Source organism: Peromyscus leucopus, chromosome 20 (genome assembly GCF_004664715.2).
Source record: "Peromyscus leucopus breed LL Stock chromosome 20, UCI_PerLeu_2.1, whole genome shotgun sequence".
NCBI classification, from domain to species: domain Eukaryota; kingdom Metazoa; phylum Chordata; class Mammalia; order Rodentia; family Cricetidae; genus Peromyscus; species Peromyscus leucopus.
The window spans coordinates 37234959-37257278 of NC_051080.1; the positions used below are offsets into that span (position 1 = coordinate 37234959).

At 52.8% G+C, this 22320-nt stretch overlaps 1 protein-coding gene across 3 annotated transcripts in view; it reads left to right on the forward strand.

Annotated features, from left to right (window-relative positions):
- Cacna1i (calcium voltage-gated channel subunit alpha1 I) overlaps window positions 1-22320 on the forward strand; it is a 115606-nt gene that overhangs the window by 48889 nt on the left and 44397 nt on the right. For all 3 annotated transcript variants that reach the window (XM_037197681.1, XM_037197682.1, XM_028871186.2), the window contains 4 exons: window positions 1286-1383; window positions 12974-13133; window positions 19111-19426; window positions 20750-20842. In XM_037197681.1, coding sequence (XP_037053576.1) covers window positions 1286-1383; window positions 12974-13133; window positions 19111-19426; window positions 20750-20842 — 667 coding nt within the window. The remainder of the gene's footprint in view (window positions 1-1285; window positions 1384-12973; window positions 13134-19110; window positions 19427-20749; window positions 20843-22320) is intronic.

Genomic DNA, 22320 nt, shown 5'->3' on the forward strand with positions numbered 1-22320 from the left:
CAGGTTTATTGGGTGTGGAGGAAAGCCTTCATTTGCCACCCACATGATGGTGACATGTGGAGCTGGCAGCCACGCTGGGAGCCAGGGTGGGGTGGGGGGAGGGCCTACCGAGTGACACCTGAGGTCCGTCGTTGAGGGGATCTTTCGGTGAGGGAGAGGACAGTGGTGGCCCAGCAGGTAACAACATCTGACTGACCGCTGTGTGGGTCTTCAAGATCGGCTCTGTATGAAATCCAGGAGGGCTCCTTGGAAGAGGCAACCGCCAGCAAAGCCCTGCAGGGTGATGAGGAGTAAGGTGTTGGGGGTGAGGCTGAAGAAGGGACCAGGCCCGTGTGGAGCTCCAAGGCTGTCTCTTTGTTTGAGTCACCCTGCTCGACAGGGCTGGGGTTGAGACATTTTGGGTCTATAGTACTGACCCTGGTGTGGTGCCCTCTGGACTCTGTGGAGAAGCTTCTAGGGCCCCAGGGCTGTGTGCAGGAGCGCTGCTGGCACAAACGTGATTTCATCACAGGTGCGGGGATGGCTCCTCCGGGCAGAAGAGACACCCGAGGAAAGGTCTTGGCTGCCTGGGGAGTGTTTGCGAGCCTGAGGTGTGGCTGAGCTGCCCAGGGCTCCTTAGATCCCTAAGAATACAGCATACCTGCCATGTCTTGAAGATGTGGCACAAGATGCCCGGGCTGGTGTGATGTGGGGCAGAGAGGAGGCTGGCCCGGTGGGATGCTTGGCTCTAGCCTCATCTAAGGCAAACCAAACCCTTAACATCATCTCTCTTACCCTCATGCTTTCTTACTGGGGCTTTGGTCCCTGGCTTGGTGGGCCCCTCTTAGACCCTTATCTGTGGTGGAGGCTTTGTGAAGCTATTATTGATGTATCAGTGGCACCCAGTTTCCATGTGGTACCTACCAGCCTGAGGTCCCTCAGCTCTCTGGGTTTAGTCTGATGGCCAGACATCCACACTGGCAGAGAAGTCCTAGAAGCAGGACTGGCATAGGTCAGAGGTCAGATGGACAGGGTCCAGAGGGCGGGAGTCACCTGCTGGCTCTACAGTGGGAACAGGTCCCTGTTCCTTCCATCCCCTGCTCCTGACTCTACCCACAGTCCCCACGACAGGCAGAGCCTTGCTGTTGCTAACCCCGCTTGCAGAGGAGACTGGGATCCATCACAGCTGGATCTTGGTCCCTTTCCTCACTCTTCTAGGGAGTGTGGGTGGCTGGGTTGGCCCCAGCCTGGGGCCTGGTCCCGAGTATTTTCTATACCTGTCCCTCATTCTCTCCTTTCTTCACAGGATGGTCGAGTACTCTCTGGACCTTCAGAACATCAACCTGTCAGCCATCCGCACTGTGCGCGTCCTGAGACCCCTCAAAGCCATCAACCGTGTGCCCAGTGAGTTGGACCTCCCTGCCCATCCATCACCGCCTGCCCAGCTTGCCCCACTTACTTACTCAGAGAAGACAGATTGGTTCCTTCCTGGGCCAGAGCTACGCTCACAACAGTGCTGGACAAATGTCACTTTGCTCCCATTGAACTCATGGGCCAGCATGTGGTACCCAGAAGTGCTGGGGAGGGGATCTTGATGCCTCTGAGTCCTTAGACAACTTGGATTTTAGTACTTGGGAAGTCTGACTGTTCTGGGATAAAAGGTTACTTGGGGATGGTCCATACGGGCTGTCAGAGGGGGCTTGTGTAAGAAAAGGAAGTGATTAGCCTGAGGGAGAATGAGTGTAGTGCTTCACTGGGAAGCCCGTCCTGGCAGACTTAGAACTTGAGTCTGTCACCTACTTTTACCCATGGGACTATCTACTCATTTGCCGACCCACCTTCCCATTCATCCATCCATCCATCCATCCATCCATCCATCCATCCATCCATCCCACCCACTCACCTTCTATTCATCCACCCACCCTTCTACTCACCTGTTCATGCATGCATCCATCTGCCCACCTGCACACATCTACCCACTCACCTATCTACTCAATTACTACTCATTCACTCATCTGTCTATACATGCATACTTCTATTTATCCACCCAGCCATCTACCCACATATCCATCCATCCATCCATCCCTCCCTCTCTCCTTCCCTCCCTCCCTCCATCCCTCCATCCAGTCACCCATCCACTCAGCTAACAACTCATCTGTATCTATCTACTACCCATCCACTCATACATTTACCCACTTCTTTATCTATCTATCTATCTATCTATCATCTATCTATCTATCTATCTATCTATCTATCTATCTATCTATCTATCTATCAGCTCACCTACACATCTATCTACCCATTTACCCCACTTTCCACCTAGTTATCTGTCCATCTATCCATCTGTCCACCTACTCACCCATATACCTGTCCATCCATTCCATACCCAGTGTACACTGAGAGGTTGCCTGGGGTCTGCTCTGCATTGCCCAGTCTGTATTCTCTTGATGTTTTGAGCCTTACAGTCACCCAGGGAGGGATCCGGGCTATTCTTATTTGGGGGATGAAGAAACAGCCTTGAAGACATGGTTCCCTCCTCAAGGATGTGCTGCCAGCAAGTAGCAGATGTAGGATGCCTCCTCCACTGCCCTATGTGAGGAGTGGGAAGAGGTAGGGAAGGGAAGGAGGAGGACACAGGCTTGGGACTTTCAGATCTGTTTGGGAAGGCCAGGAACTGTTCTTTCATTCCTTCCTCTTGCGTATGTGTGCTTAGTGTACATGTGTGTATGTGCATTTGCGTGTGTGCATTTGTGTGTACATGTCTGCATGTATGGAGGCCCGAGGCTGATGTCAAAGACTCTTCCTTGATCACTTTCTACCCTTGTTCCTCGAGGCACAGTCTCTTAACTGAACCCAGAGCTCAGCGAGGCGGCTACAGTGGCTGGCCAGTTTGCTCTGTTTCCGCCTTCCAAGGGCTGGAATTATAGGCAGGCTGCTCGGATAGCCTGATCTTTACATGGATTTTGGGGATTGGAACTCTGGTCCTCAGGTTCGTAAGGCAGGCACTTTACCCACTGAATTTTCTCCTCAGCCACGTGGTGGATTTCAGCCATTCAGTGCCCAGAACCACGGAAGGAACCCCTCAAACACATGTGAGCTGCGCATGCTCAATAGACACACCTATCTGTCCTCCCGGGCCGCTAAGGCACAGACAGTGGTGCCGTGGACCCAGCCAAGCCCGGGATGCAGGGTGGGGAAGGACATCTGAGCTGAGACCCATGAAGCCCGGGGATCAGCCGGCAGTGGGAAAGACTGGTGAGACAAAGGGGAGCAAGAGTCTAGAAGCCGCCAGCCTCTGACTGTTGGGGATCCCAGGGACGGGCTGCTGCAGGGGCCAGATAAAGATCGGGGAGTGGGGCTGAGGCTGGAGGGGACGGAGAGGTCAGCGGGAGAGTGTTTCCGACGTGGCTCTGGCAGGGAGAGTGGGGTGAGCTGGTCACTGAAGCTTCTCCAGCGACAAAGGAAGCCATGGCTAAGGCTGGGCAGGGCAGAGGGAGTGAGGAGGTACTCCTGAGCCCAGCCCGGGTCTGAGAGTCATTAGCGTTAGCTTTGAACCACTAAGGGAGGAACTCAACACTGAGAGCACGGAGCTGCGGCCTCTCTCTCCTGGCCTCACCTGTAATGCTTCTATTTCTGCCGGGGGATGGCAGCTGCCTTCATCTACAATTGTGCTCCTGGCATGGAGCCTACAGGCCTGGTCACTTTGGAGGCGAGGGGCACGTGGCAGGGTATCATCCACAAGGGCATTAGTGTAGGATCTCACATCATGGTCTCTGTCAGGCCTGGGATAGCCATGCAAAGGAATGTTAGTGAATGGGAGAAGCCCCAAAGGGATGGTATAGGCATGTAGAGTGCGGGCCTTTCTCTTGCTAGATGTTCTCTGGACATCTGTGTGTGGATATGGAGGTCTGTTTGTATTCCCAGGAGAACACACGTGTACACATATGAGTACATGTACATGGGTGTGCATGTGGGGACATATATATGTGCCATGTCATGGTGTCTGTCACTCACGGGAGCATATGTGGAACCTGGGCCACTCTGGCTGGCTGTGTACAGAGCTTGGTAAGTGGCTTGGGACTGAGGTGGTTACTCCATGTCCCAAGCACCAGCTTGCCTGTTCTCTGGAGAAGGGCAGGGGCCAGTCTTAAGCCCAGCGCCCCTGTGTTCCCGGAAGTTCCAATTATCGAGACTCTGTGCACAGATAGCCAAGGGAGGCTCCAAGTCTTTCCACAGGACCTTATAACAGCTAATGGCCCCCCTGGGAACCCTCGGATGCCCTCTCCGCTAACAGTCACCTCTCCCAGAGTCCAGCATCGTGGAGATGTGGAGAGCATGAGTCCCCAGGGTCCAAAATACCTCCAGATTGAGTGAGCAGCTATGTCCCGAGGAAAAGAACCTTAGGATAAGCAACTTCTCTCCCTCCTTCACCTCTTTCCCCCTCTTCCCCCTCCTCCTCCTTTTTCTCCTCCCCCTTGTTCCCTCTACTTTTCATCCTTCTCCGTCTTTCTCTCCTCTTCCCCTTTCTTCTTTCTCCTCCTCCGATTCCTCCTTCTCTTCCTCCCCCTCTTCCTCCTTCTCCTCTCCCTCCATCACTGCCTCTTCCTATTTTTTGTTTTTATTTTAAGGCAGGGTCTCTCTACATAGTCCTGGCTATTCTGGAGCTTTGTAGACCAGGCTGTCCGTGAACTCACAGACATCCTCCTGCCTCTGCCTCCTGAGCGCTGGGATCACCAGCACCACCACGCCTGGCTTGAACTCACCTTCTTAAGTAAATAAACCGCGGGAGTACATGGCAGTTAGAATATGGAGATCCCTGAAGTCCAACAACTCACCAGGTAATGAGTGACCTGGGAGGGGCCTGGGCTCCTTAGCTGTGTCCACCTTGGCATGTGTTCAGCCATAGCCTGCAGCTCTCTGCTTCACCACTAGATGGCAAGCTAGAGAGCCAGCACTGGGCAATCAATGATCAGTGATTAATTGGGAAATCAGGGAGGGGAGGTTACCAGATCCTTAAGAAATGTAGTGGAGGATAGAGCCCCAACATGATCACCCAGAAAGACTCAACTGGGGGGTCAGAGAGTGCAAGTCCTGATCTCCACTCTGCTGTGTCGTGGGCCTCAGTTTCCCTGCTGGCACAGAGCAGAAGAGCTGAATTAAGTCGTATGGTTCTCAGCTTTGTATAGAGAGGGCAGGGGACCCAGACATCAGGGGTTACAGAATTTTTCAAAATACGTCCCTTCAGGGCACCCCTGCAGCTTCGTCCTCAGCTCCAGCCTTTGACGGATATGGGAAAAAAGACAGAGGAGGGGAGAGGGTGAAGGAGAGAGGCGGGAGGCCGCGTTCTGGTTCTTTCCTGTTCAACCTCTTACTAGTCACTGCTCTTCTCTGGGCCTTAGCATGATGGGCCTGGATTATCTGCAAGCCTGGGTCCTGGTGCCAGTACCTCCCCTAAGTAACCACAGTGTTTCCCCGGGCCCCATTGGTTGAGTCCTCTCGAAGAGAAAATTTGCTTTTACCTCCAGATGAGAACTTGGGCGGTCACCACGGAGCACGGAGCCAGTCCATGCTGTAGCTAGGTGTCGCACTCCAAGCTAGGCTGTCGAAAGGGTGTCTGCTTGGGGGACTCTGAGCAACCTCCAGGGTCCTGAGCCCGGCCTGGGCTTACCGTCGCTGGCTCTGTCACAGCCTACCTTCCCAACACGGGACCCTGGGCTGTCTAAGCAGGATGACTAACCCTAAACCCTAACCTTAACCCTAACCCTAACCCTAACCCTAACCCTAACCCTAACCCTAAACCCTAACCCTAACCCTAACCCTAACCCTAACCCTAACCCTAAACCCTAACCCTAACCTTAACCCTAACCCTAACTCTAACCCTAACTGTTGCAGCGACTCAAGCTACAGGTCTCTCTACTGCACCGTCAGCCCCCGGTTCCGATTCAGCACCGCCCCCCCCCGTCACCCCCCCTCCCTGTCTTTAAATCCTCCAACTAGAAAGTGGAGTTGATCTTACTAACCTCTGTCCTGTTGTGTGGCTGAAATGGCATCGTGTGCTTGAAGAACTTCCCGCGGGATGTCAAGTGTGAGGCGTGATGGGCAGGTTCTGCGACCAGGACCAGGGGGGCTTGGGGACATCTTAGCAGAGGCTGGTCTTAGAAGAGCCCATCGAGGACTGAGAGGTCTCACGGTGTGGGTGGGTATTCCTGCAGACAGCGCATGATTCTGGGACATCCTGGGCCTGCTGTGGCAGCTCTGGACATGGCATGTTGGGAGCGGGTGAGGGCTCACCTCTCACCATTCCCCGTACTCACCTCCTCAGATAGCTCTCCACACACACCACACCACGACAGGATGGAAATTAGTGCAGTTGTCTCTACTCCCTTGTTGGAGGATTCAAAGACAGAGGAACATATTGAGAAGGGGTGGCTTACATCTGGAATTTAATGAGAAATGGCTGGAGTTTATCAAGCATTGGGCTAAGCCCCTCAGTCTCGGAGTGCTGTTATTCCATCTTCCAATAAATAATAGGATGTTAGGATAGTGTGATCTCCACTTTACAGGTGGTGAATTGGAGACTCAGTTTTTGGGGTGCTGAGCTTTCTGTGGACTGAGGTGAGGCAGTGGCAATCACAGGGGACATACCTGCCCTGGTACCCAGGACTGCTTTGGTCCTTCCTGTTCAGATAGGGTCCCAGGTGGATCGCTGTCAGGCCAGTTGTGTTGAGAAGGGACAGGAAGACCCAGGGGTCCTTCTTGGAAGGACCTAGGGAGTTTTATTTGGAACAGGATCTGGGAGAAAGAAAAATCCAGGGTCAGAGCTGACATGGACATTTTGTTTCTTTCCCTGGAGTGTGTGGCTCCTTGGGCTTGAGGTTAGGAGGAGGAATGCTGTGAGTGGACCCTTCCCTGGATACATCCAGGGTTCCAGGGCTTCCTGTCCTTGGTCTATATGGGATCTCTCCTCTCAGGGTATAAAAACCTACAGCCTGTGGATGGGAAGGAGGGAGGGGGAGAGTGAGTGAGTGAGATGAGGCAGGGGCCCTACTGCCAAGAACTGCTGTCTTCTTTGAAGAGCAGGGTGGAGAACATTTTGGCCAGATGTTTGATGGGAACCCCAAGGGATTATGGGATATGCTGGGGGTGGGGCCAGGACAGTCAATTCAGGGTCAAGTACTGAGTCTTGTTTCTAGAGATCTGGAAGAATGCTGGTCAAGACACAGGTGGGAGGAGTATGTCAATGTCTCTTGATTGCTCTTCATCTAAGGTACCATTGCCTGGGCTCACTACGCCAGGCCTAGAGCTAGCTATAGGAGGATCAAAGAAAAGATTGCCCCTCACTGACGCATGAAGATTCATCCATGGCCCCTCACCGCTGGCTGACACCTGAGCCCCAGGTGGTGGGACAGGGTCCGGGGGTCAGGTCTAAGGCACTGCTAATGCTTTGAGGAGACTTCACAGAGGAGGGTGACGGGACCTTGGGAGGATGAGGGCTGTTTGGGATACTGTGGGTGGGCACACATTGCTCTGGGGGAGGGACTCCAGGCCCGTGGGATGAAGAAGACAGGGTGCTCTGTGACTTGGTGTCCGCCTTCAACCTACAGACCCCTTGCAGGCTGGGCTGGTGCCAGCCACTGTGACCCTGGCAGTCCGACCGTCTGCTGCCTGGCCCGGCCTCCCCGGCCCCTGTCGTGCCTCTGATTAGTTGGCTTGGCAATGGCAGGGCAGCAGACGGCTTCTCCTCGCGCTCCGCACTTTCCTCTCCTGGCTGTTCGGTGCCCTCCGCCAACCTGGCCAGATCAGAAAGCATGCAGCCTTGGGGGCCAGGCCACAGCCGTGGCACACCGCTTTCTCGGCTGTCCCTCCCTCCGGCAATGGGTTGTGGCCCTGGCTGAGGCTGGCACATGTCCTGTGATTTCTGCTTGAATTGGCCTGGCAGAGTGGCCGAGCTAATCCGGCTTGACAGCCCCTGTCTGTGGAGCACCTTGGGCCCGGAGAGGGGATGGCTGTTAGGAAGTGTACCTCCCTCTTGCCATCTCCTCCGTGGCCACCCAGGGACCTCTCAGATTCTCTTGCAGCGGAGGGTCTGCTCTGGGGTCAATATCTCTTAGGGTTGGGCTGGAGCTGTTATATTCATTTCCCTGCCTGGGATTGGCCACTATGGTGCCGGTTTTGATGCCAGCTAGACCATCTACCCTGATGTTACTCATGTCACATTCCTAGGCTAGACCCCTCTCTCCCGAACCCCACACTGTGAGCCCAATGAAGCAACTCCATGAGGATGGACAGCGAGGCACCCCAAACTCTCCATGACTCCACTGATAGCTGCTCTGTGACCCCAAACCTTCAAGCTGTCCATGACTCATTCCTTCCTCCCACATCCGATGCCTCATCTCTTGGTCCCACCTTCCCAGTATCTCCGGGATCCTCCATGTGTCTCCACACCACTCTATGTCATCTGGACCTGGCACTGTTGTCCTTTAACTTATCACAATGGCGGGCAAGCAATGGCCGGACGAGGACAGGCAGGACACACAGGGGCAGATGCCCCGTGACAAAGTACTGAGGAGTCAAGAAGGAGGCTTAGAGTGGCTGGGGTAACCTCAACTGTGAGGCTGAGGAAGGGGAGTCCATTCCTCTTAGGTCCCACCCCAGCCATTATGCAGCCACCATCGCTCTCCTGGTCACAGAGCCCACGAGCCTGTCCTCCATAGAGAAATGGGCTCATGCCATGGGGGGGCATTCACCGGGTGTTTGCACAGGATCCTGTGAGCTGTTTCCCGGCGGCCCCTTCTGCTCTGGTCTGCTCTGTTCTCTAGACCTTTGTCTGCTCCTGCTGCCTGAAGTTCCTCAATGCAGACATGACTCCTCACTTCCTCTGCTTCTTTGCTCAGAGTGATCGGCTTTTCTGGTCCCTGTTTCATACCCTGAAGTCCCCTGACCCTGACTGGCAGCCCCGCCCCTTTCCTGGTTCACCCATCTTCACAGTTGGTGCCTCTGGACAAAAGGACAGATTTACATGCTCATCAGGCTTGTCCGTTCTCATGTGCATTTCATGGGGCAGGAAGCTTTGTTTTTTTTTTTTTTTTTTTAATTTCATTTTATTATTTTATTTCAATTAGTTAATTAACTTTTTTTTTTTTCCGAGACAGGGTTTCTCTGTGTAGTTTTGGTGCCTGCCCTGGATCTCACTCTGTAGACCAGGCTGGCCTCAAACTCACAGAGATCGGCCTGGCTCTGCCTCCCAAGTGCTGGGATTAAAGTGGTGTGCCACCACTGCCTGGCAGTTAATGAACTTTTGAGACAGGGTTTTCCTCTGTAGTTGGTTGTAGTTAGTTAGGCTGGTTCAAACTTGAGGCAATCTTTCCCCTTCAGCTGACCTAAGCAGAGAAATTACAAATATTCTTCACCAATCTGGTCTCATCTGGTTTGATTTTTTTTTTTTTTAAGCTGATGAGTTCCTGGGGCCCAGAGCAGTGTATGGTGGTGGCAGACTTCTTGTTGTGGATGGGGAGCATTCATTTACCTGTCAGTGTCTGGATGGGTGTTTGCCTGCATGTATGTCTGTGCACTGTGTGTGTGCCAGATGCCTGTAAAGGCCAGAAATGGGTATCAGATTCCCTGGAACTGGAGCTACAGATAGTTGTGAGCTGCTATGTGGGTTCTGGGAATCCAACCAGGTCTTCTGGAAGAGCAGCCCCTCGGTGTTCTTAACTGCTCAGTCATCTCTGCAGCCTCCACCATCAGTCTTTCATTCTTTGAGCTCTTGTCTCCCGAGGGGCTGTTGCTCTGGGCAGGACCCAGGCAGGACTGGGGAACGCAGGCCTTGCATGCGGACTTGCCTGGGTCAGTGGAGTCCTAAGCCTACAGAAGTCACTCAGGGTAGTAAGTGGTGTGACTGAGGAAGACCGGGCTCAAGTCAGGCACCAGCCCATTCCCAGGGACCAGAAGAGGAGACCCCAGGACAGGGAGGACCAAAGGAGTGAGATGCCCTTCTGAGTATGTGCTAGCCAGGAGGGAGGCAGGAAGCTGGGGTCTACAGTGGCATGGGCCAGACCTGCCTCCGGGAGTGGACCTAGAGCCACCCTGATAGGAGAAGAAGAAGAAGGAGAAGGAGAAGGAGAAGGAGAAGGAGAAGGAGAAGGAGAAGGAGAAGGAGAAGGAGAAGGAGAAGGAGAAGGAGAAGGAGAAGGAGAAGGAAGAAGAATGCGTGTGCATGTGTGTGTGTGTGTGTGTGTGTGTGTGTGTGTGTGTGTGTACACAAACCCTCGACTCGAATACATGTGCACACATGGAAATTACCTGCCTATAAACGAGGCTACTACGGCCATTGTGGCTCCAGAGGGGTATGACTTGCTACCCAGCTGGGACTAGAACCTCTTTATCTGGTCTCTGCTGGGTGCCCCCCGGGATGGATCTACATCAGGTATCCTGTGTCCTCTGTCTCTTTCTGCTGGCGGAACAGGTCCTTAGCTACACTCTTGGGGCCACTGACAGCCTGTCTCTATCAGGGGCCGCCTGGCTCCTGATCCAGGCTGATGGCGCCCTAAGTAAGCCCAGCCTAAGAGAGGGAGAATGTGATGGGGGCAGTGCTAGAGGAGGCGCACTTTTGATCAGGCATGGGGAGAACCCAGGAAGGCTGCTTGGAGGAGGAGAAAGCCTGCAGAGAGAAGTCTGAAGATGGCTCTTTCTCCCATGTGTCTACCCTTCCCTCTGTCCCTCTTTCCCAAGTCTTCTTACCCATGCCCCTCTTCTCTGTCTCCATTTCTTTATTTCTTTCTATTGCTCTGTCTATGCCTTTTTTTTTTTTTTTTTTTTTTTTTTTTTTTTTTTTTTTTTTTTTTTTTTTTTTACCTTTTCCCACCTCTTTCTTTCTCATGTGCCTGGCACCAGGGCACTGGAGGAGGGTCAGCAGTGCCCTACCCATCCTGGCTACTCACTATACCAAGTATGTAAAAGAAGGCTTAGCCAGGCTCCTCAGAGCCTCTCCTGACTCCTAATCTTGTGGTCCCAATTCCCTGGGCAGCCATGGATGAATTCAATTTGTGCTAAATTCCTAATTACCTAATTACACCTTGCCTCTGTGGCCCCGGGACTCCCCAGGCCCTAGGGAACCCTGCGAGAGGATCTGGGTCCCTGGGCAGAGGGAAAGGGCTGCTGTTCAGGGAGAGTAACTGGCAGCTCAGAATTTCAATATCCTGGAGAACAAGGGAGATGTAATTAATTGAGCAACAAAGGCCACCCTTGGGAGAAGCCAGGAGTAGTCAGGCTGGCGTTGTGCTAGTTAGTGAGTCTCGGGCACGTGGAGCGAGAGGAGCCTGTAGCCTCCTCGGGGTAGTTCTGGTCCAGTCTCTCCATCCACTCACTGCCTCTGCGTGGACTCTGGGACAGCACTTCCCAGAGTCAGAGTTATTCAATTGACTAGTCATCTACACAGCTCCCCCTGCAGTAACCTCTCCTGTAACCCCAGGCCTGTCTCCAGGCAGTTATGTGTGCTCACAGGCTAGACTTCCCTCAGCTCCTCTAGGGGCTTCTTCACATCCTGTAGGGCCAGCTCCACCTCAGCCTCCCTACAAATGTGTCCTTGGTGATAATCCTTTTGCTCAACACTGCTGTCCCTGGCCCCTGCTGCCGGGCTGTGAGCTCTGAGGGAAATTCTCAGCATAGTGCTGGCAATCTACTGCTTGATGAATGCATGCGTGCATACATGAATGAATGCATGCGTGCATACATGAATGAATGATTGCAGTCCCAGAAAGGCCTGCAGTTGGCTGACTTGAGTCTTTTGGTCCATTTTTGGGATCATGTGGGGATCTGTTTTGTTTTCCAGTCTCCCCCAGCGAACACCCCTTCTTCTCATGTTGGGGGGTGGATGTAAAGCAATGGGGGACTGAGCCTTGCCCCGGCTGTTCTCAGTTGGATGACGCAGCCTGCCCGGGAGCCCCATTGCTTCTCCTGAGTGGACGCTGACCTAGTTTTGTGGGGAGGGAAGATGGGGCGGACATTAATTATTGATTGGAAATCACTCCACGCTGAGTTCGTGATGCAAATCCATGGTAATTATCCTCATTAATAGCCACCTCAGCATCACACTGGGATAAATCAAAATCCGACAGGATCAACTCTCCTACTTGTCATTATTCTTCACTCCTCCCCTCGCCGACCTTCCGCTCTTTCCCAGTCTTGTTCATGAGCACTCATCCAGCAAACACTGATGAGGCTTATCTTCAGGGTTATTGAGAATATTCTGGGAATATTGAGGTGACTCAGACACAGACCCCGTCCCCAGGAACTTACATCCCAGTAGACAGGACAGGAAGGTAAACAGATAAATATTCATTAGGGTTAGCTGTTGATGCAAACAAGACCTATTAGGGTTGTGTAACATGCAAGCTATAACTGTACAAGGCAGCCTAGGCTAGGAGCTGTTGCCTGGAGCAGGGGCGTGACGGCTTGGGCAAGAAAAGGTCTGGACCGCTCCATAGAATGAGATGTCACGGGCTGGCTGTGGCAGATGAATAGGTGTTTCAAGAAGAGCAAGCAGCAGAGGTAAAAGGATTGGTCATATGAAGAGGGTTAGATTCAGTATCAGGAAACAGTTTAAATGAACATCCTTCTGCTTCTTAGCTGTGGGGCTCCAGTCGGTTCCTTGAACCTCCTGTATAAAACAGAGATGGTATCAATATTGCCAGCCTCATGGTTACTATGAAGGCTGAAGGAGAGCCTGTTTGTGTACATCCCCAGGAGAGCACTCATCACCGAATAAAGGGCTCCATACCTGTCTGCTCCTTCACCCATGATCTTCTGGAAGTACATCAGGGCCCAGAGCCATTTTCCTGGCTTTGTGGGTGTCGGGGCAGGCATGGAGGGGAGAGGTCCTCTGGCAGTCCCCAGCAGGGGCAGGAGGTGGCTCCATCTCTCCTCCAGCCACCCCTCAGCTTTATGACCTGTTCTTTTTGCTTCTCGGATGCTACCTTCTCTGCCATTCTTCCAGGCATGCGGATCCTGGTGAACCTACTGCTCGACACACTGCCCATGCTGGGAAATGTGCTCCTGCTCTGTTTCTTCGTCTTCTTCATCTTCGGCATCATTGGCGTGCAGCTCTGGGCAGGCTTGCTGAGGAACCGCTGCTTCCTGGAGGAGAACTTCACCATGTAAGTCCTCTGCCCCATGTTAACCAGGCTTTCTATTGCTTTGATGAAACACTGGCCCCAGAGGCATCTTGGGAGGGAAGGGCTTATTTCATCTTACAGCTTGTAGTTCATCATCCAGAAAAGTCAGGGCAGAAACTCAAGTAGGGCAGGAACCTCAGGCAGGAGCTGATGCAGAGGCCATGGAGGGGTGCTTCTTATTGGCTTGCTCTTCATGGCTTGCTCAGCCTGCTTTCTTAGAGCACCCAGGACCTCCAGCCTTAGGGGTGGTAACATCCACAGGGAGCTGAGTCCTCCCACATCAATCATCAACAGAAAATGCCCTACAGATTTGCAGACAGGCCAATCCAATGGAAGCATCTGCTCATGAAGATTCCCTTTTCTCAGAAGAACCTAGCATGTGTCACTACCTGAGTTGGGATCAGTCTCCCTTTTCAGGCTTTAGAATGTAGGTACAATGTGATGTAACGGGAGGTGAAAGTTGGGGAGGGACTGGCCTACCTCCCCATTGCTGTGTTGTGGGGTACCCGGGTAGGCCAGAAAATGGGCACCTTGTTGGGTGTGGGCCTCATGGATAGTGAAAGAGGGGCTTTTACACTTATGTGAGTGCTCAGCAGAGGCCAGTAGTCAGGGACAGGAAGAGGGGAAGGCCTTCAGAGAGCAGCATGTGTGTGAGCTCTTGGCGTTGGGTGTTCCCCGCACATCCGCACCCTCTCTGTCCCATGTGGATCTTTCTTATAGTATTCTGTGACTGGTCCTGTCTCACTATCTGGGCTCAGCCTTCACGTCACCTTCTATGGACGATTGCTATCTCTTCCCCAAGCAGTGGATGTCCTATCTGCTAAACTTCCTTGTTGACTGATCTTCTCCTACAGTGACCCCATTTGTCAGCTTGAGTATTCGGGGGTCTCTGGAGCAGTTGCATACTTGGTCTTGGGGGGACCCTAGGATGTGAGTTCTCCCCTAGACCAGGAATATTTGGTTCTCACTGTTTTCTCAGGACCTGGAATAGGACTCTAATGTGTTCACTATGAATGAATGAATGAGGGACTAATTGAGATGATAGCATGAATGAGATCATGAACGAATGAATGAATGAGTGAATGCCGATACTGCATAGAGGCAGGCTGGGAGAAGACTCATTTTCCTTGGCTTTGCAGCAGGAATCTATGTGCTGGTTGGAGGCTGGCTGTTCCCTTGTCCTGTCCAGACCCTGAGAGGTGGCTCCAGCCCTGACTTGGCTGTGATGAGGGGAGATGGGGGCACAGTTCTGTGGACATGCCTGGGCCTCAGCATTAAAGAGGGCCAATGTGTGGCTGGCCTCCCTGGAAGAAGATTTCCAAATATGAGAGGAACAAGAGAACCTTAGGGACAAGACCTAGTTAGCAAGACTGGGTGACTCTCCTGAGTTCTGAGTCTCATGCTCTCAGGGCAGGTAGCCTTGACTTTCAGGCTTCACTGGAGAGAGGAAGACCATACTTCAGGCTGGTAAATTCCAGGCTTGGGAAGAGAGCCCAGCCAAGGTTATCCCAGGTCTGCAGACCCCATAGAGGGAGTCAGGGTCAGACTTCAACTCAAAAGACCTGGCTCAGAGCAGGCTGCAGAGTAGCGGATAAGGAGGGCTTGCAAAGAGGTAGGTCTTTCCTGGGCCTCAGACAGATGGGCTCTGACCAGATCCCAGTTTAGGATCTGGTGAGCCAGCCTGGCTGTAGACAAGAGCAACAGGCACCCAATGGGGAATTCTCCATGTCCTCTTGGCTTGTTTTCCCACCAACTTGTTGTCTGGAGGCTTCACATCACACCTCCAGCCCCTGGCCAGACACTCTGAATAAGCTCATGAGTCATACAGGCTGGGCCGAGCAGGACACTTCCTAGAATGAACACATAAGTGGGTGTTGCGCCCTCTGGGGACCTCAGTCCAAGTCGTTACTAGGCAGACAGGGCCTGAAGCCTAGAGAGGGAAAAGACAGAGTCACACAGCCAGGTTCCTTCCTGGCTGTAGGGGTCTCAGAGCATGGGCATCATCACAAACATGTCAGCCACTTCTAGGGTCAGGCCCTTCTCTTTTCCTTGGTCTTGACTCTAGGAGGATCAGGGAGTTAAATGTGTACTGGGTCTTAGGATGTTGGACTGAGAAGAGAGGATTTGTGGGATGTCTAGGGTTGCAAGTTTGTTCTGGACCTGAAATGTCAAGACTGCTGGATGCCTCCTGGATCACGGGCTGAGGCAGGAGTTAATTTGTGACAGAGCCTGCCTCCACTGCCTTGCAGGTGGGGACCGTGGCAATAGAGTCTGGACTCTGCTTCTGCCACCTGCTAGTCATGTGGCTTCAGCAACTTCGTACCTCAGTTTCCCTACTAAAGAGTTGTTTTGGGAATGACCCAAATTAGAACATGTGGAATGTTAGGACAGTGTCTGACCCACAGGCTAGGAAGTTCCTGGTGTGTGTGTGTGTGTGTGTGTGTGTGTGTGATTGTTCATTTATTGGGAAGGCACTGGAATGGCACCTGGAATCATGGGTATGTGTGAGCTCACCTCAGTGTGGTGCCACAGATGATGGATGGCAGCCCTTAATAAATGAGCCCTGAGTTGCAGGATGGACCTGAATCTGATCCTGGAGAAAGTAGCTGATATTCGTAGGGTGCTTGGTGCACACTGGACACTGTGCTCAGCAGGACCAATTCAGTTACCTTCCAACATCCTGTGGGGGAAGCATGTTATCCTTATTTGTTGGTTTGATTGAACATGTATATGTGCCAGTGATACATGTGTGCATGTGTGTAGAGTCCAGAGGTCAGTGTTTTTTTTGGGGGGGGTCTTCCTTGATTGCCCCTCATGCCTTTGCCTCCCTAGTGCTGGGTTATAGGCACATATCACCATGACCAATTTTTACGTGGGTGCTGGGGATCTGAACTCAGGTCCTTATGTAAGGCAAGCACTTGATCAACTAAGGCTGGCAGTAGCAGAGTCCCGAGAACCCCAGGAGAGAGGCTCGGCCACACTGCGGTGGAGGGAGGGTTGGGAGTGGGCAAGTGTGGAAACAGGGCTGGGCTGCCATGCTATTGGCTGGTCATCTGAACCAGTGTCTGGGTGCAGGCTGGTCGCTAGTACAGCTGCCCTGGGGTTTCTGAGTTCATGGAGTAGGACTGGCAGGAGGGTCTTCAGTAATGACAAGCGGTCATCAACTACCAGATAAGGGTGAGCTCATCACCTGTCAATGCTAGCTGCACTGACCCCTGAGTCCCAGATCTCCTGAGTCTCTCCATCCATCACTTGTGGACTCAGAGACACCACCTCCCATCTGGGTTGATGTCCACAGTGAACTAGAAACCTCTAAGAATTGTGGCTTTAAGATGTCTGTACGTTTGCAGCAGTAATTAAATCCAAAAAAAGAACAGATTGAAACAGAAACTGCAATACACTCATCCACCAGAGAACTCAAATCCAGAGCATGTAAAGAATGACTATACACCAATAAGAACGCCAAAGAGGATCTAATTAAAAATGATCCAAAAAGACCTTACCAGAGACCTCTCAAGGGGCTGCAGGAGTGGCGGGTGACTATTTGAAGAGGTCCTTCTCCTTCCAGGTCTTAAGAGAGCTGTAATTGAAATGGCAGTGAGGTACCATGGCACCCCACCAGGATGGTTTAAATGAGGACCATTATTGCCACATACACAGAGCAAGCAAGCGATGGATGTTCAGTCGTGTTCAGGGAGGTCTCAGTGGACCTTCAGGGTGGTTTCAGGATCCATTGTGGAAGGCTGGACAGACCCAACACTAAACACACCCTCGGCTTGCCAAGTGGTACCCTGGGGCTTTGCTCAGAAGAAAGGTTTGCTGGATAGGGCCGATGGTGTAGCTCCATTGGCGGAGCATTCTCTTAGTGTGCATGGGGCTCCCGAGTTCAGCCTTCAATACTGTAAAGTCAGAAAAGACAATTACAGCTGTTGAACTTCATCTGGCAGTGGTGGCTCCCCCATGCAATCCCCGTGTTCAGGATGCTTTTGTCAGGAAGACCTTAGGAAGTCAGCTTTGGTTAAAAACAAAAAACAAAAAACAAATACTGTCCTCCCAACACCCCTCAGATGCATGCACACACACACACACACACACACACACACACACACACACACACAGAGAGAGAGAGAGAGAGAGAGAGAGAGAGAGAGAGAGAGAGAGAGAGAGAGAGAGAGAGAGAAGGGTGGCTCATGCCCACTCCAGCATGTGTACAAGAGTAGTTCTGAGTCATAAGGGCCCCATACCCAGAAATGACCTAAATTGACAGTTGGAAAAGTAATAGCAGTATGCTTCCTCACGCAGTGAACTCACTCATAGGTATAAGTCCCAAGGAGTGTCTGTTTAACTCTGCTAATGATGTTTTTGAGCACCAGAAACTTGGCCTCCAATCCCGTTCAGCTTTATAATATATTGAACTAATCTCAGAGCCCGAGGTCAGAAAAACATTCTCAAAAGATTTCTGACTTCATCTTTCAATCTGACCTATTCGATCACATAGAATTTTGCGTGCGGTATGCGATGGGCGTAGGGATGTCAAGGTTGATTTATTATTTAACGTGTATTCAGTCTTCCCAGAATCATGTGTGGTATGGTCCGGCCTTTCTGCAGGGGACGACGTGATCTCTTTATTGGAAGCAGCTGGTCGTGAGCCTTTGCGGGGTTGGTTGTGATGTTTTGGTTGTTAAAGAATGCTGATGAATTGTCTTCCACAGGGGTGGTGCAGTTGACACTCTCACCAACAGTGCGGGTGCCTGTTTACACTCACGCTTCCCACACTTGGTTACAAAACCTTGAGGTGGCCATTCATATGAGAGGAGGCAATTTCTGTGTGATTTCTGTTTGCTGTTTTTTGTTTGTTGGGTTTTGCTTTTGTTTTATAAGACATGGTCTCTCTGTGCATCCTTGGCTGTCCTGGAACTTGCTATGTGGACTGACCATCCTGGCCTTAAACTTACATAGATCCTCCTGCCTCTGCCTCCTGAACACCAAGATCAAAGACATGTGCCACCACCACCCTAAACTTGCTTGCTTTTTTCTTTCCTTTTTTTGGGGGTATTAAATTAATATTTTTTGACATGGCATTTCCGGACAGGTGTACTGGTGTGCACCTAGGCTCCCAGCGCTCAGGAGGTAGAGGTCATAGGATCTAGAGTGTAAGGTCATTGCTAGCTGTGTAGAAAGTTCAAGGACAGCCTGGACTACATGAGACCTGTCTTGAGCAACCAGCCAACCAAGCAAACAAAGAAAAGAAGGGAAAGCATATTGTTATTCAGTTCAGGCTGACCATGAACTCAACACTTATCCTAGGCTAGCCCCAAACTCGCAGTCCTCCTGCCTCAGTCTCCTGAGTGCTAGGTTCTGTTTGCCTTGAGACACGGGTCTGTCTCTCTGTGTTGTGGTCTCCATTAAGACCCCCGTTCTGTAAAGTACCACGCTGGCTCATCACTGGTCTCAGGGTCCTCTCTTGTAAGGCTAGTTTCCACTTACATTTTCCCTTTCAAACCCTGCCTGCCTGGATGATTTCTCCTTGAACCGTCTATCTGGGTGCCATAGAGAGAATCACAATGGGATTTCATTTGCGGTTGTGTGGTGGGCAGAGCTCATGATCAAGTGTCACCAATGAGATAATCCAGGCCCAGGGAGAGAAGAGACCGGTCCAGGGCTGCACACGCCCTCACCCACTGGCCAGCAGAATCCAGTGGCTGGTGACCGAGTACTTGCTATGATCTGTCCAAACAGTGTGGCCTGGGCCAGCCAGGGAGCTGGGTGGAGTCTGTCCCAGGTCACGGTGTACCTCAGGGAACCCTGGCTTAGCTCTGTGGATGGAAAGGTTCCTCAGAGGCGAGAGCCACGAAAAGGGACGGCAACAGACCTGCAGAGACTTTGGCGGCCTTTCTTTGCCAGGTACACCTGGCGGCGGCCCTCCCTGCCCTTCTTTGACTGCTCTTTTCTATGGCAGACAAGGGGACGTGGCCCTGCCCCCCTATTACCAGCCGGAGGAGGACGACGAGATGCCCTTTATCTGCTCCCTGTCGGGCGACAATGGCATCATGGGCTGCCACGAGATCCCCCCGCTGAAGGAGCAGGGCCGAGAATGCTGCCTGTCCAAAGACGATGTGTACGACTTCGGGACGGGGCGCCAAGACCTCAATGCCAGTGGCCTCTGCGTCAACTGGAACCGCTACTACAACGTCTGCCGCACGGGCAACGCCAACCCTCACAAGGGCGCCATCAACTTCGACAACATCGGCTATGCCTGGATTGTGATCTTCCAGGTGAGAGCATGCAGGCCCGGGACTGGCCGGCCAGCAGCGGGTGGCATGGCTGGCAGCCTCCCTCAGCAGGTCAAGTCTTGAGCTAGACTTGGTCACCCACTCCTTGAGATCTGTCCCATGTGCTGGCTGGTAGAGGCTTCGTCCCGCCCACTTTGCGGGTAGAAAAGCCAAGGTTCGAAGCAAGGAAATACACGCCTGTTGGGCAAGGAGTCTGTGTGTGTGTGTGTTAAATAGCACATCGAGATTTCAATCCACTTGGGCTCCCCTCAAAGCCTTTGCTCCTTACAGATGCCCAGGTGGGCTGAGCCAGAGCAGGGAGTTCTGTTCACAGAGGGCAGAGGCAGAGCATGGCTCTGTTGGAAGCAAGGTCCCACTGTGGTAAGGAAGGTCATTCCTAGAGGAGTGACAGCCGGGGCCAGGACCCGGTGGAGCCTGACTGACTGGCTTGTGTAGAAAATGCTTTCATCCTGTGACCATTGCGTCCACGATGCCACCTTGTGCAAACCATTGTGGCTCCTGTACCAACTCCATCTCTACACTCTTGAGGAGACTAGGCAGGGTTCATTCAGGAAACTGGGGCTGTAGGACACTGGGGGTCTTGTCTGGCCTGTCTGTGCCTCAGTTTTCTCCTCTTCATACTGAGTGTGCTCTTCATATTGGGGGTACTGAACTAGCAGACTCCTTGGTTGCCTGGCAATAAGCCAGGGCTGTGAGAGGGAAGTCAGCCCCTGTGCAGCAAGGCTCTGCTGTCCCCAGAAGGAAGAAGGGAAGGACGGGCAGAGGAGGTCAGGGGGCTCCCCCTCTACTCCAGGAAGGAGTAGAGATCAGAGATTCAGAGCTGGGAGGCAGCGGAACTCAGGGCCAACCACTATGTCTTGGGTCTCTTGCTTGGTCAGCCCAGAGGGTGGAGGCTGCTCAGGAAAGGGGAGGCGGAGCTAGGGAGGCCCCAGTGCTCAGCCCATCTTTCCCCAGGTGGCTCCTAGGCTCTGGATGGCAGTGTGGGGAGCAAGGAAGGGGATGGTTAGCAGACCCACACCTCCGTTCCGCTGGGAGCTCTGTCATCCATGTACTGAAGGAGTTAGTGAGCACAAGTCCAAGGCTTTCTACTTCCCCAGCTTGGGTGCCCACCCCCAGTGGTGGGCCTTTGAGCAAGAGAGGACAGGAGTCCCTGCTCCCCTCCCGCCTGGCAGTGTGCCTCTTTGAACCTTGGTTTCCTTACCCATGCGGCCCCCTACCCCAGCCTCTGTTGGGGTGTGTCTTGAGTCCTGGTGCACAGGAGGGCCCAGTGTCTTAGACTCAGCCCTGTCCTCATGCCTGCTGCAGGTGATCACTCTGGAAGGCTGGGTGGAGATCATGTACTACGTGATGGATGCACATTCTTTCTACAACTTCATCTACTTCATCCTGCTCATCATAGTAAGTATCAGGGCAAGTTCAGGACCACGGACCATGGCACTCAGTCTGGGTGGGGAGGGAGGGGAAGGATGGGTAGTCCCTAGGGAGCCTCCTGGCTTAGGGGAGCCTGGCAAGATAGGAGGCAGCCAGGGGAGTGGGCAATCCATCTCCAAGGAGGGGATATTTTAAATGCAGTCAACCAGCCAGTGATTGAAGGGGCTCATCAGGGCTGTGGCTGGGAGTATCCATCACAGCCCCTTGCCTTCACTTCTCATCCCCGCCTGAATCTCCAGGAATACATTCTTTCATGGCCTTGGCTGGGGGTATAGTTCCAGAATGGAGCTTCCTAGGGGTTCCATCTGGTCCCCATTTTTTTCCCTGGGGCAGACAAGATGCTCTGACTGGCTGCGTGGGGCTTGTTCTTGGGCAGGACGTAGGGTAGGAGATTGGCCTTGGTGGTGGCCTGGTGGGGCTCTGGGAAAGTCTTTGACCTCTGGATTCTCTGCAGCTCTGTCTGTGGTCAGGTGATGGAGGCAGGGGTGTATCCACCCTTATAGGCCAGCATTTCCTGTCTCCACTTTCCAGTGTCCACTTTGTCCTGGCTGCCTGTGGCTTCTGCCTCAGCACTATCCACAGAGGTCAGGCCTCTGGGAGAGCTGTGTTCACTCCCCAGCATGAAGGCTGGGTTCTCTGGCTTCCTGGTGGTGAGTGAAGGCAAGCTTGACTCCTGTGAGTAACACCCTGACCGAGGAGTCAGGACAGGCTGGCTGCTGGCCTGAGACACACCTGCTGTGATGTAGCTTCAGCGATTTCCCAGGGAGCCTGGGGCCTTGGATTCAGGAGAAACCCTGGGGGAAAAAAAAAGAAGGGCCCAGATTTCATTCTGCATCACTGGCTATTCATCAACTTACTTTCAACAGAACATTCAGGAAGATGAGCTGAGTTCTGGGGACAGAGCAGGGATCCAGGCTCTGCCCTGCTCCAAGGAGCTCACAGTCTGGGAAAGAAGGGCAGGCAGGTGACAATGACCTCCAGATCATTAAGTATCATGATAGAAGGAAGCCCGAAGAAGCTGGAGAGGTCACTTGGAGGAGGGCAGGGATGTGGGTGACTTCTCAGAGGAAGACAGGAGGCTCTGTCCTCTCCCACAGGAAGCCATTTATGCACATTGCGACTTGAGGCAGGCTCTTCATGGGTTCCATGAAGTGGGACAGTGACAACACTGAGCTCCCGGGTGATGGGGAGGATTAGCGGGGATGCAACCCGGAGCCTGTATACCCTTGGTATCCAGTAAGCGGTCAGTCAATGTGCCCTGATGTTATTGGGGTCACTGGAGGCCCAAGTCCCCCTGTCTCAGGACGGAGGATGACATCAGCAGGCTGGTGGGGGTCTTCAGTCTTCACATGTAGCCCCCCAGCGCTCCTCGGGTTAGGAAAGCCCTGTACCCACTTTGCTCCAGTCCCCCGACTTTTACAGATGAGGGACAGAGAGGATGAGGG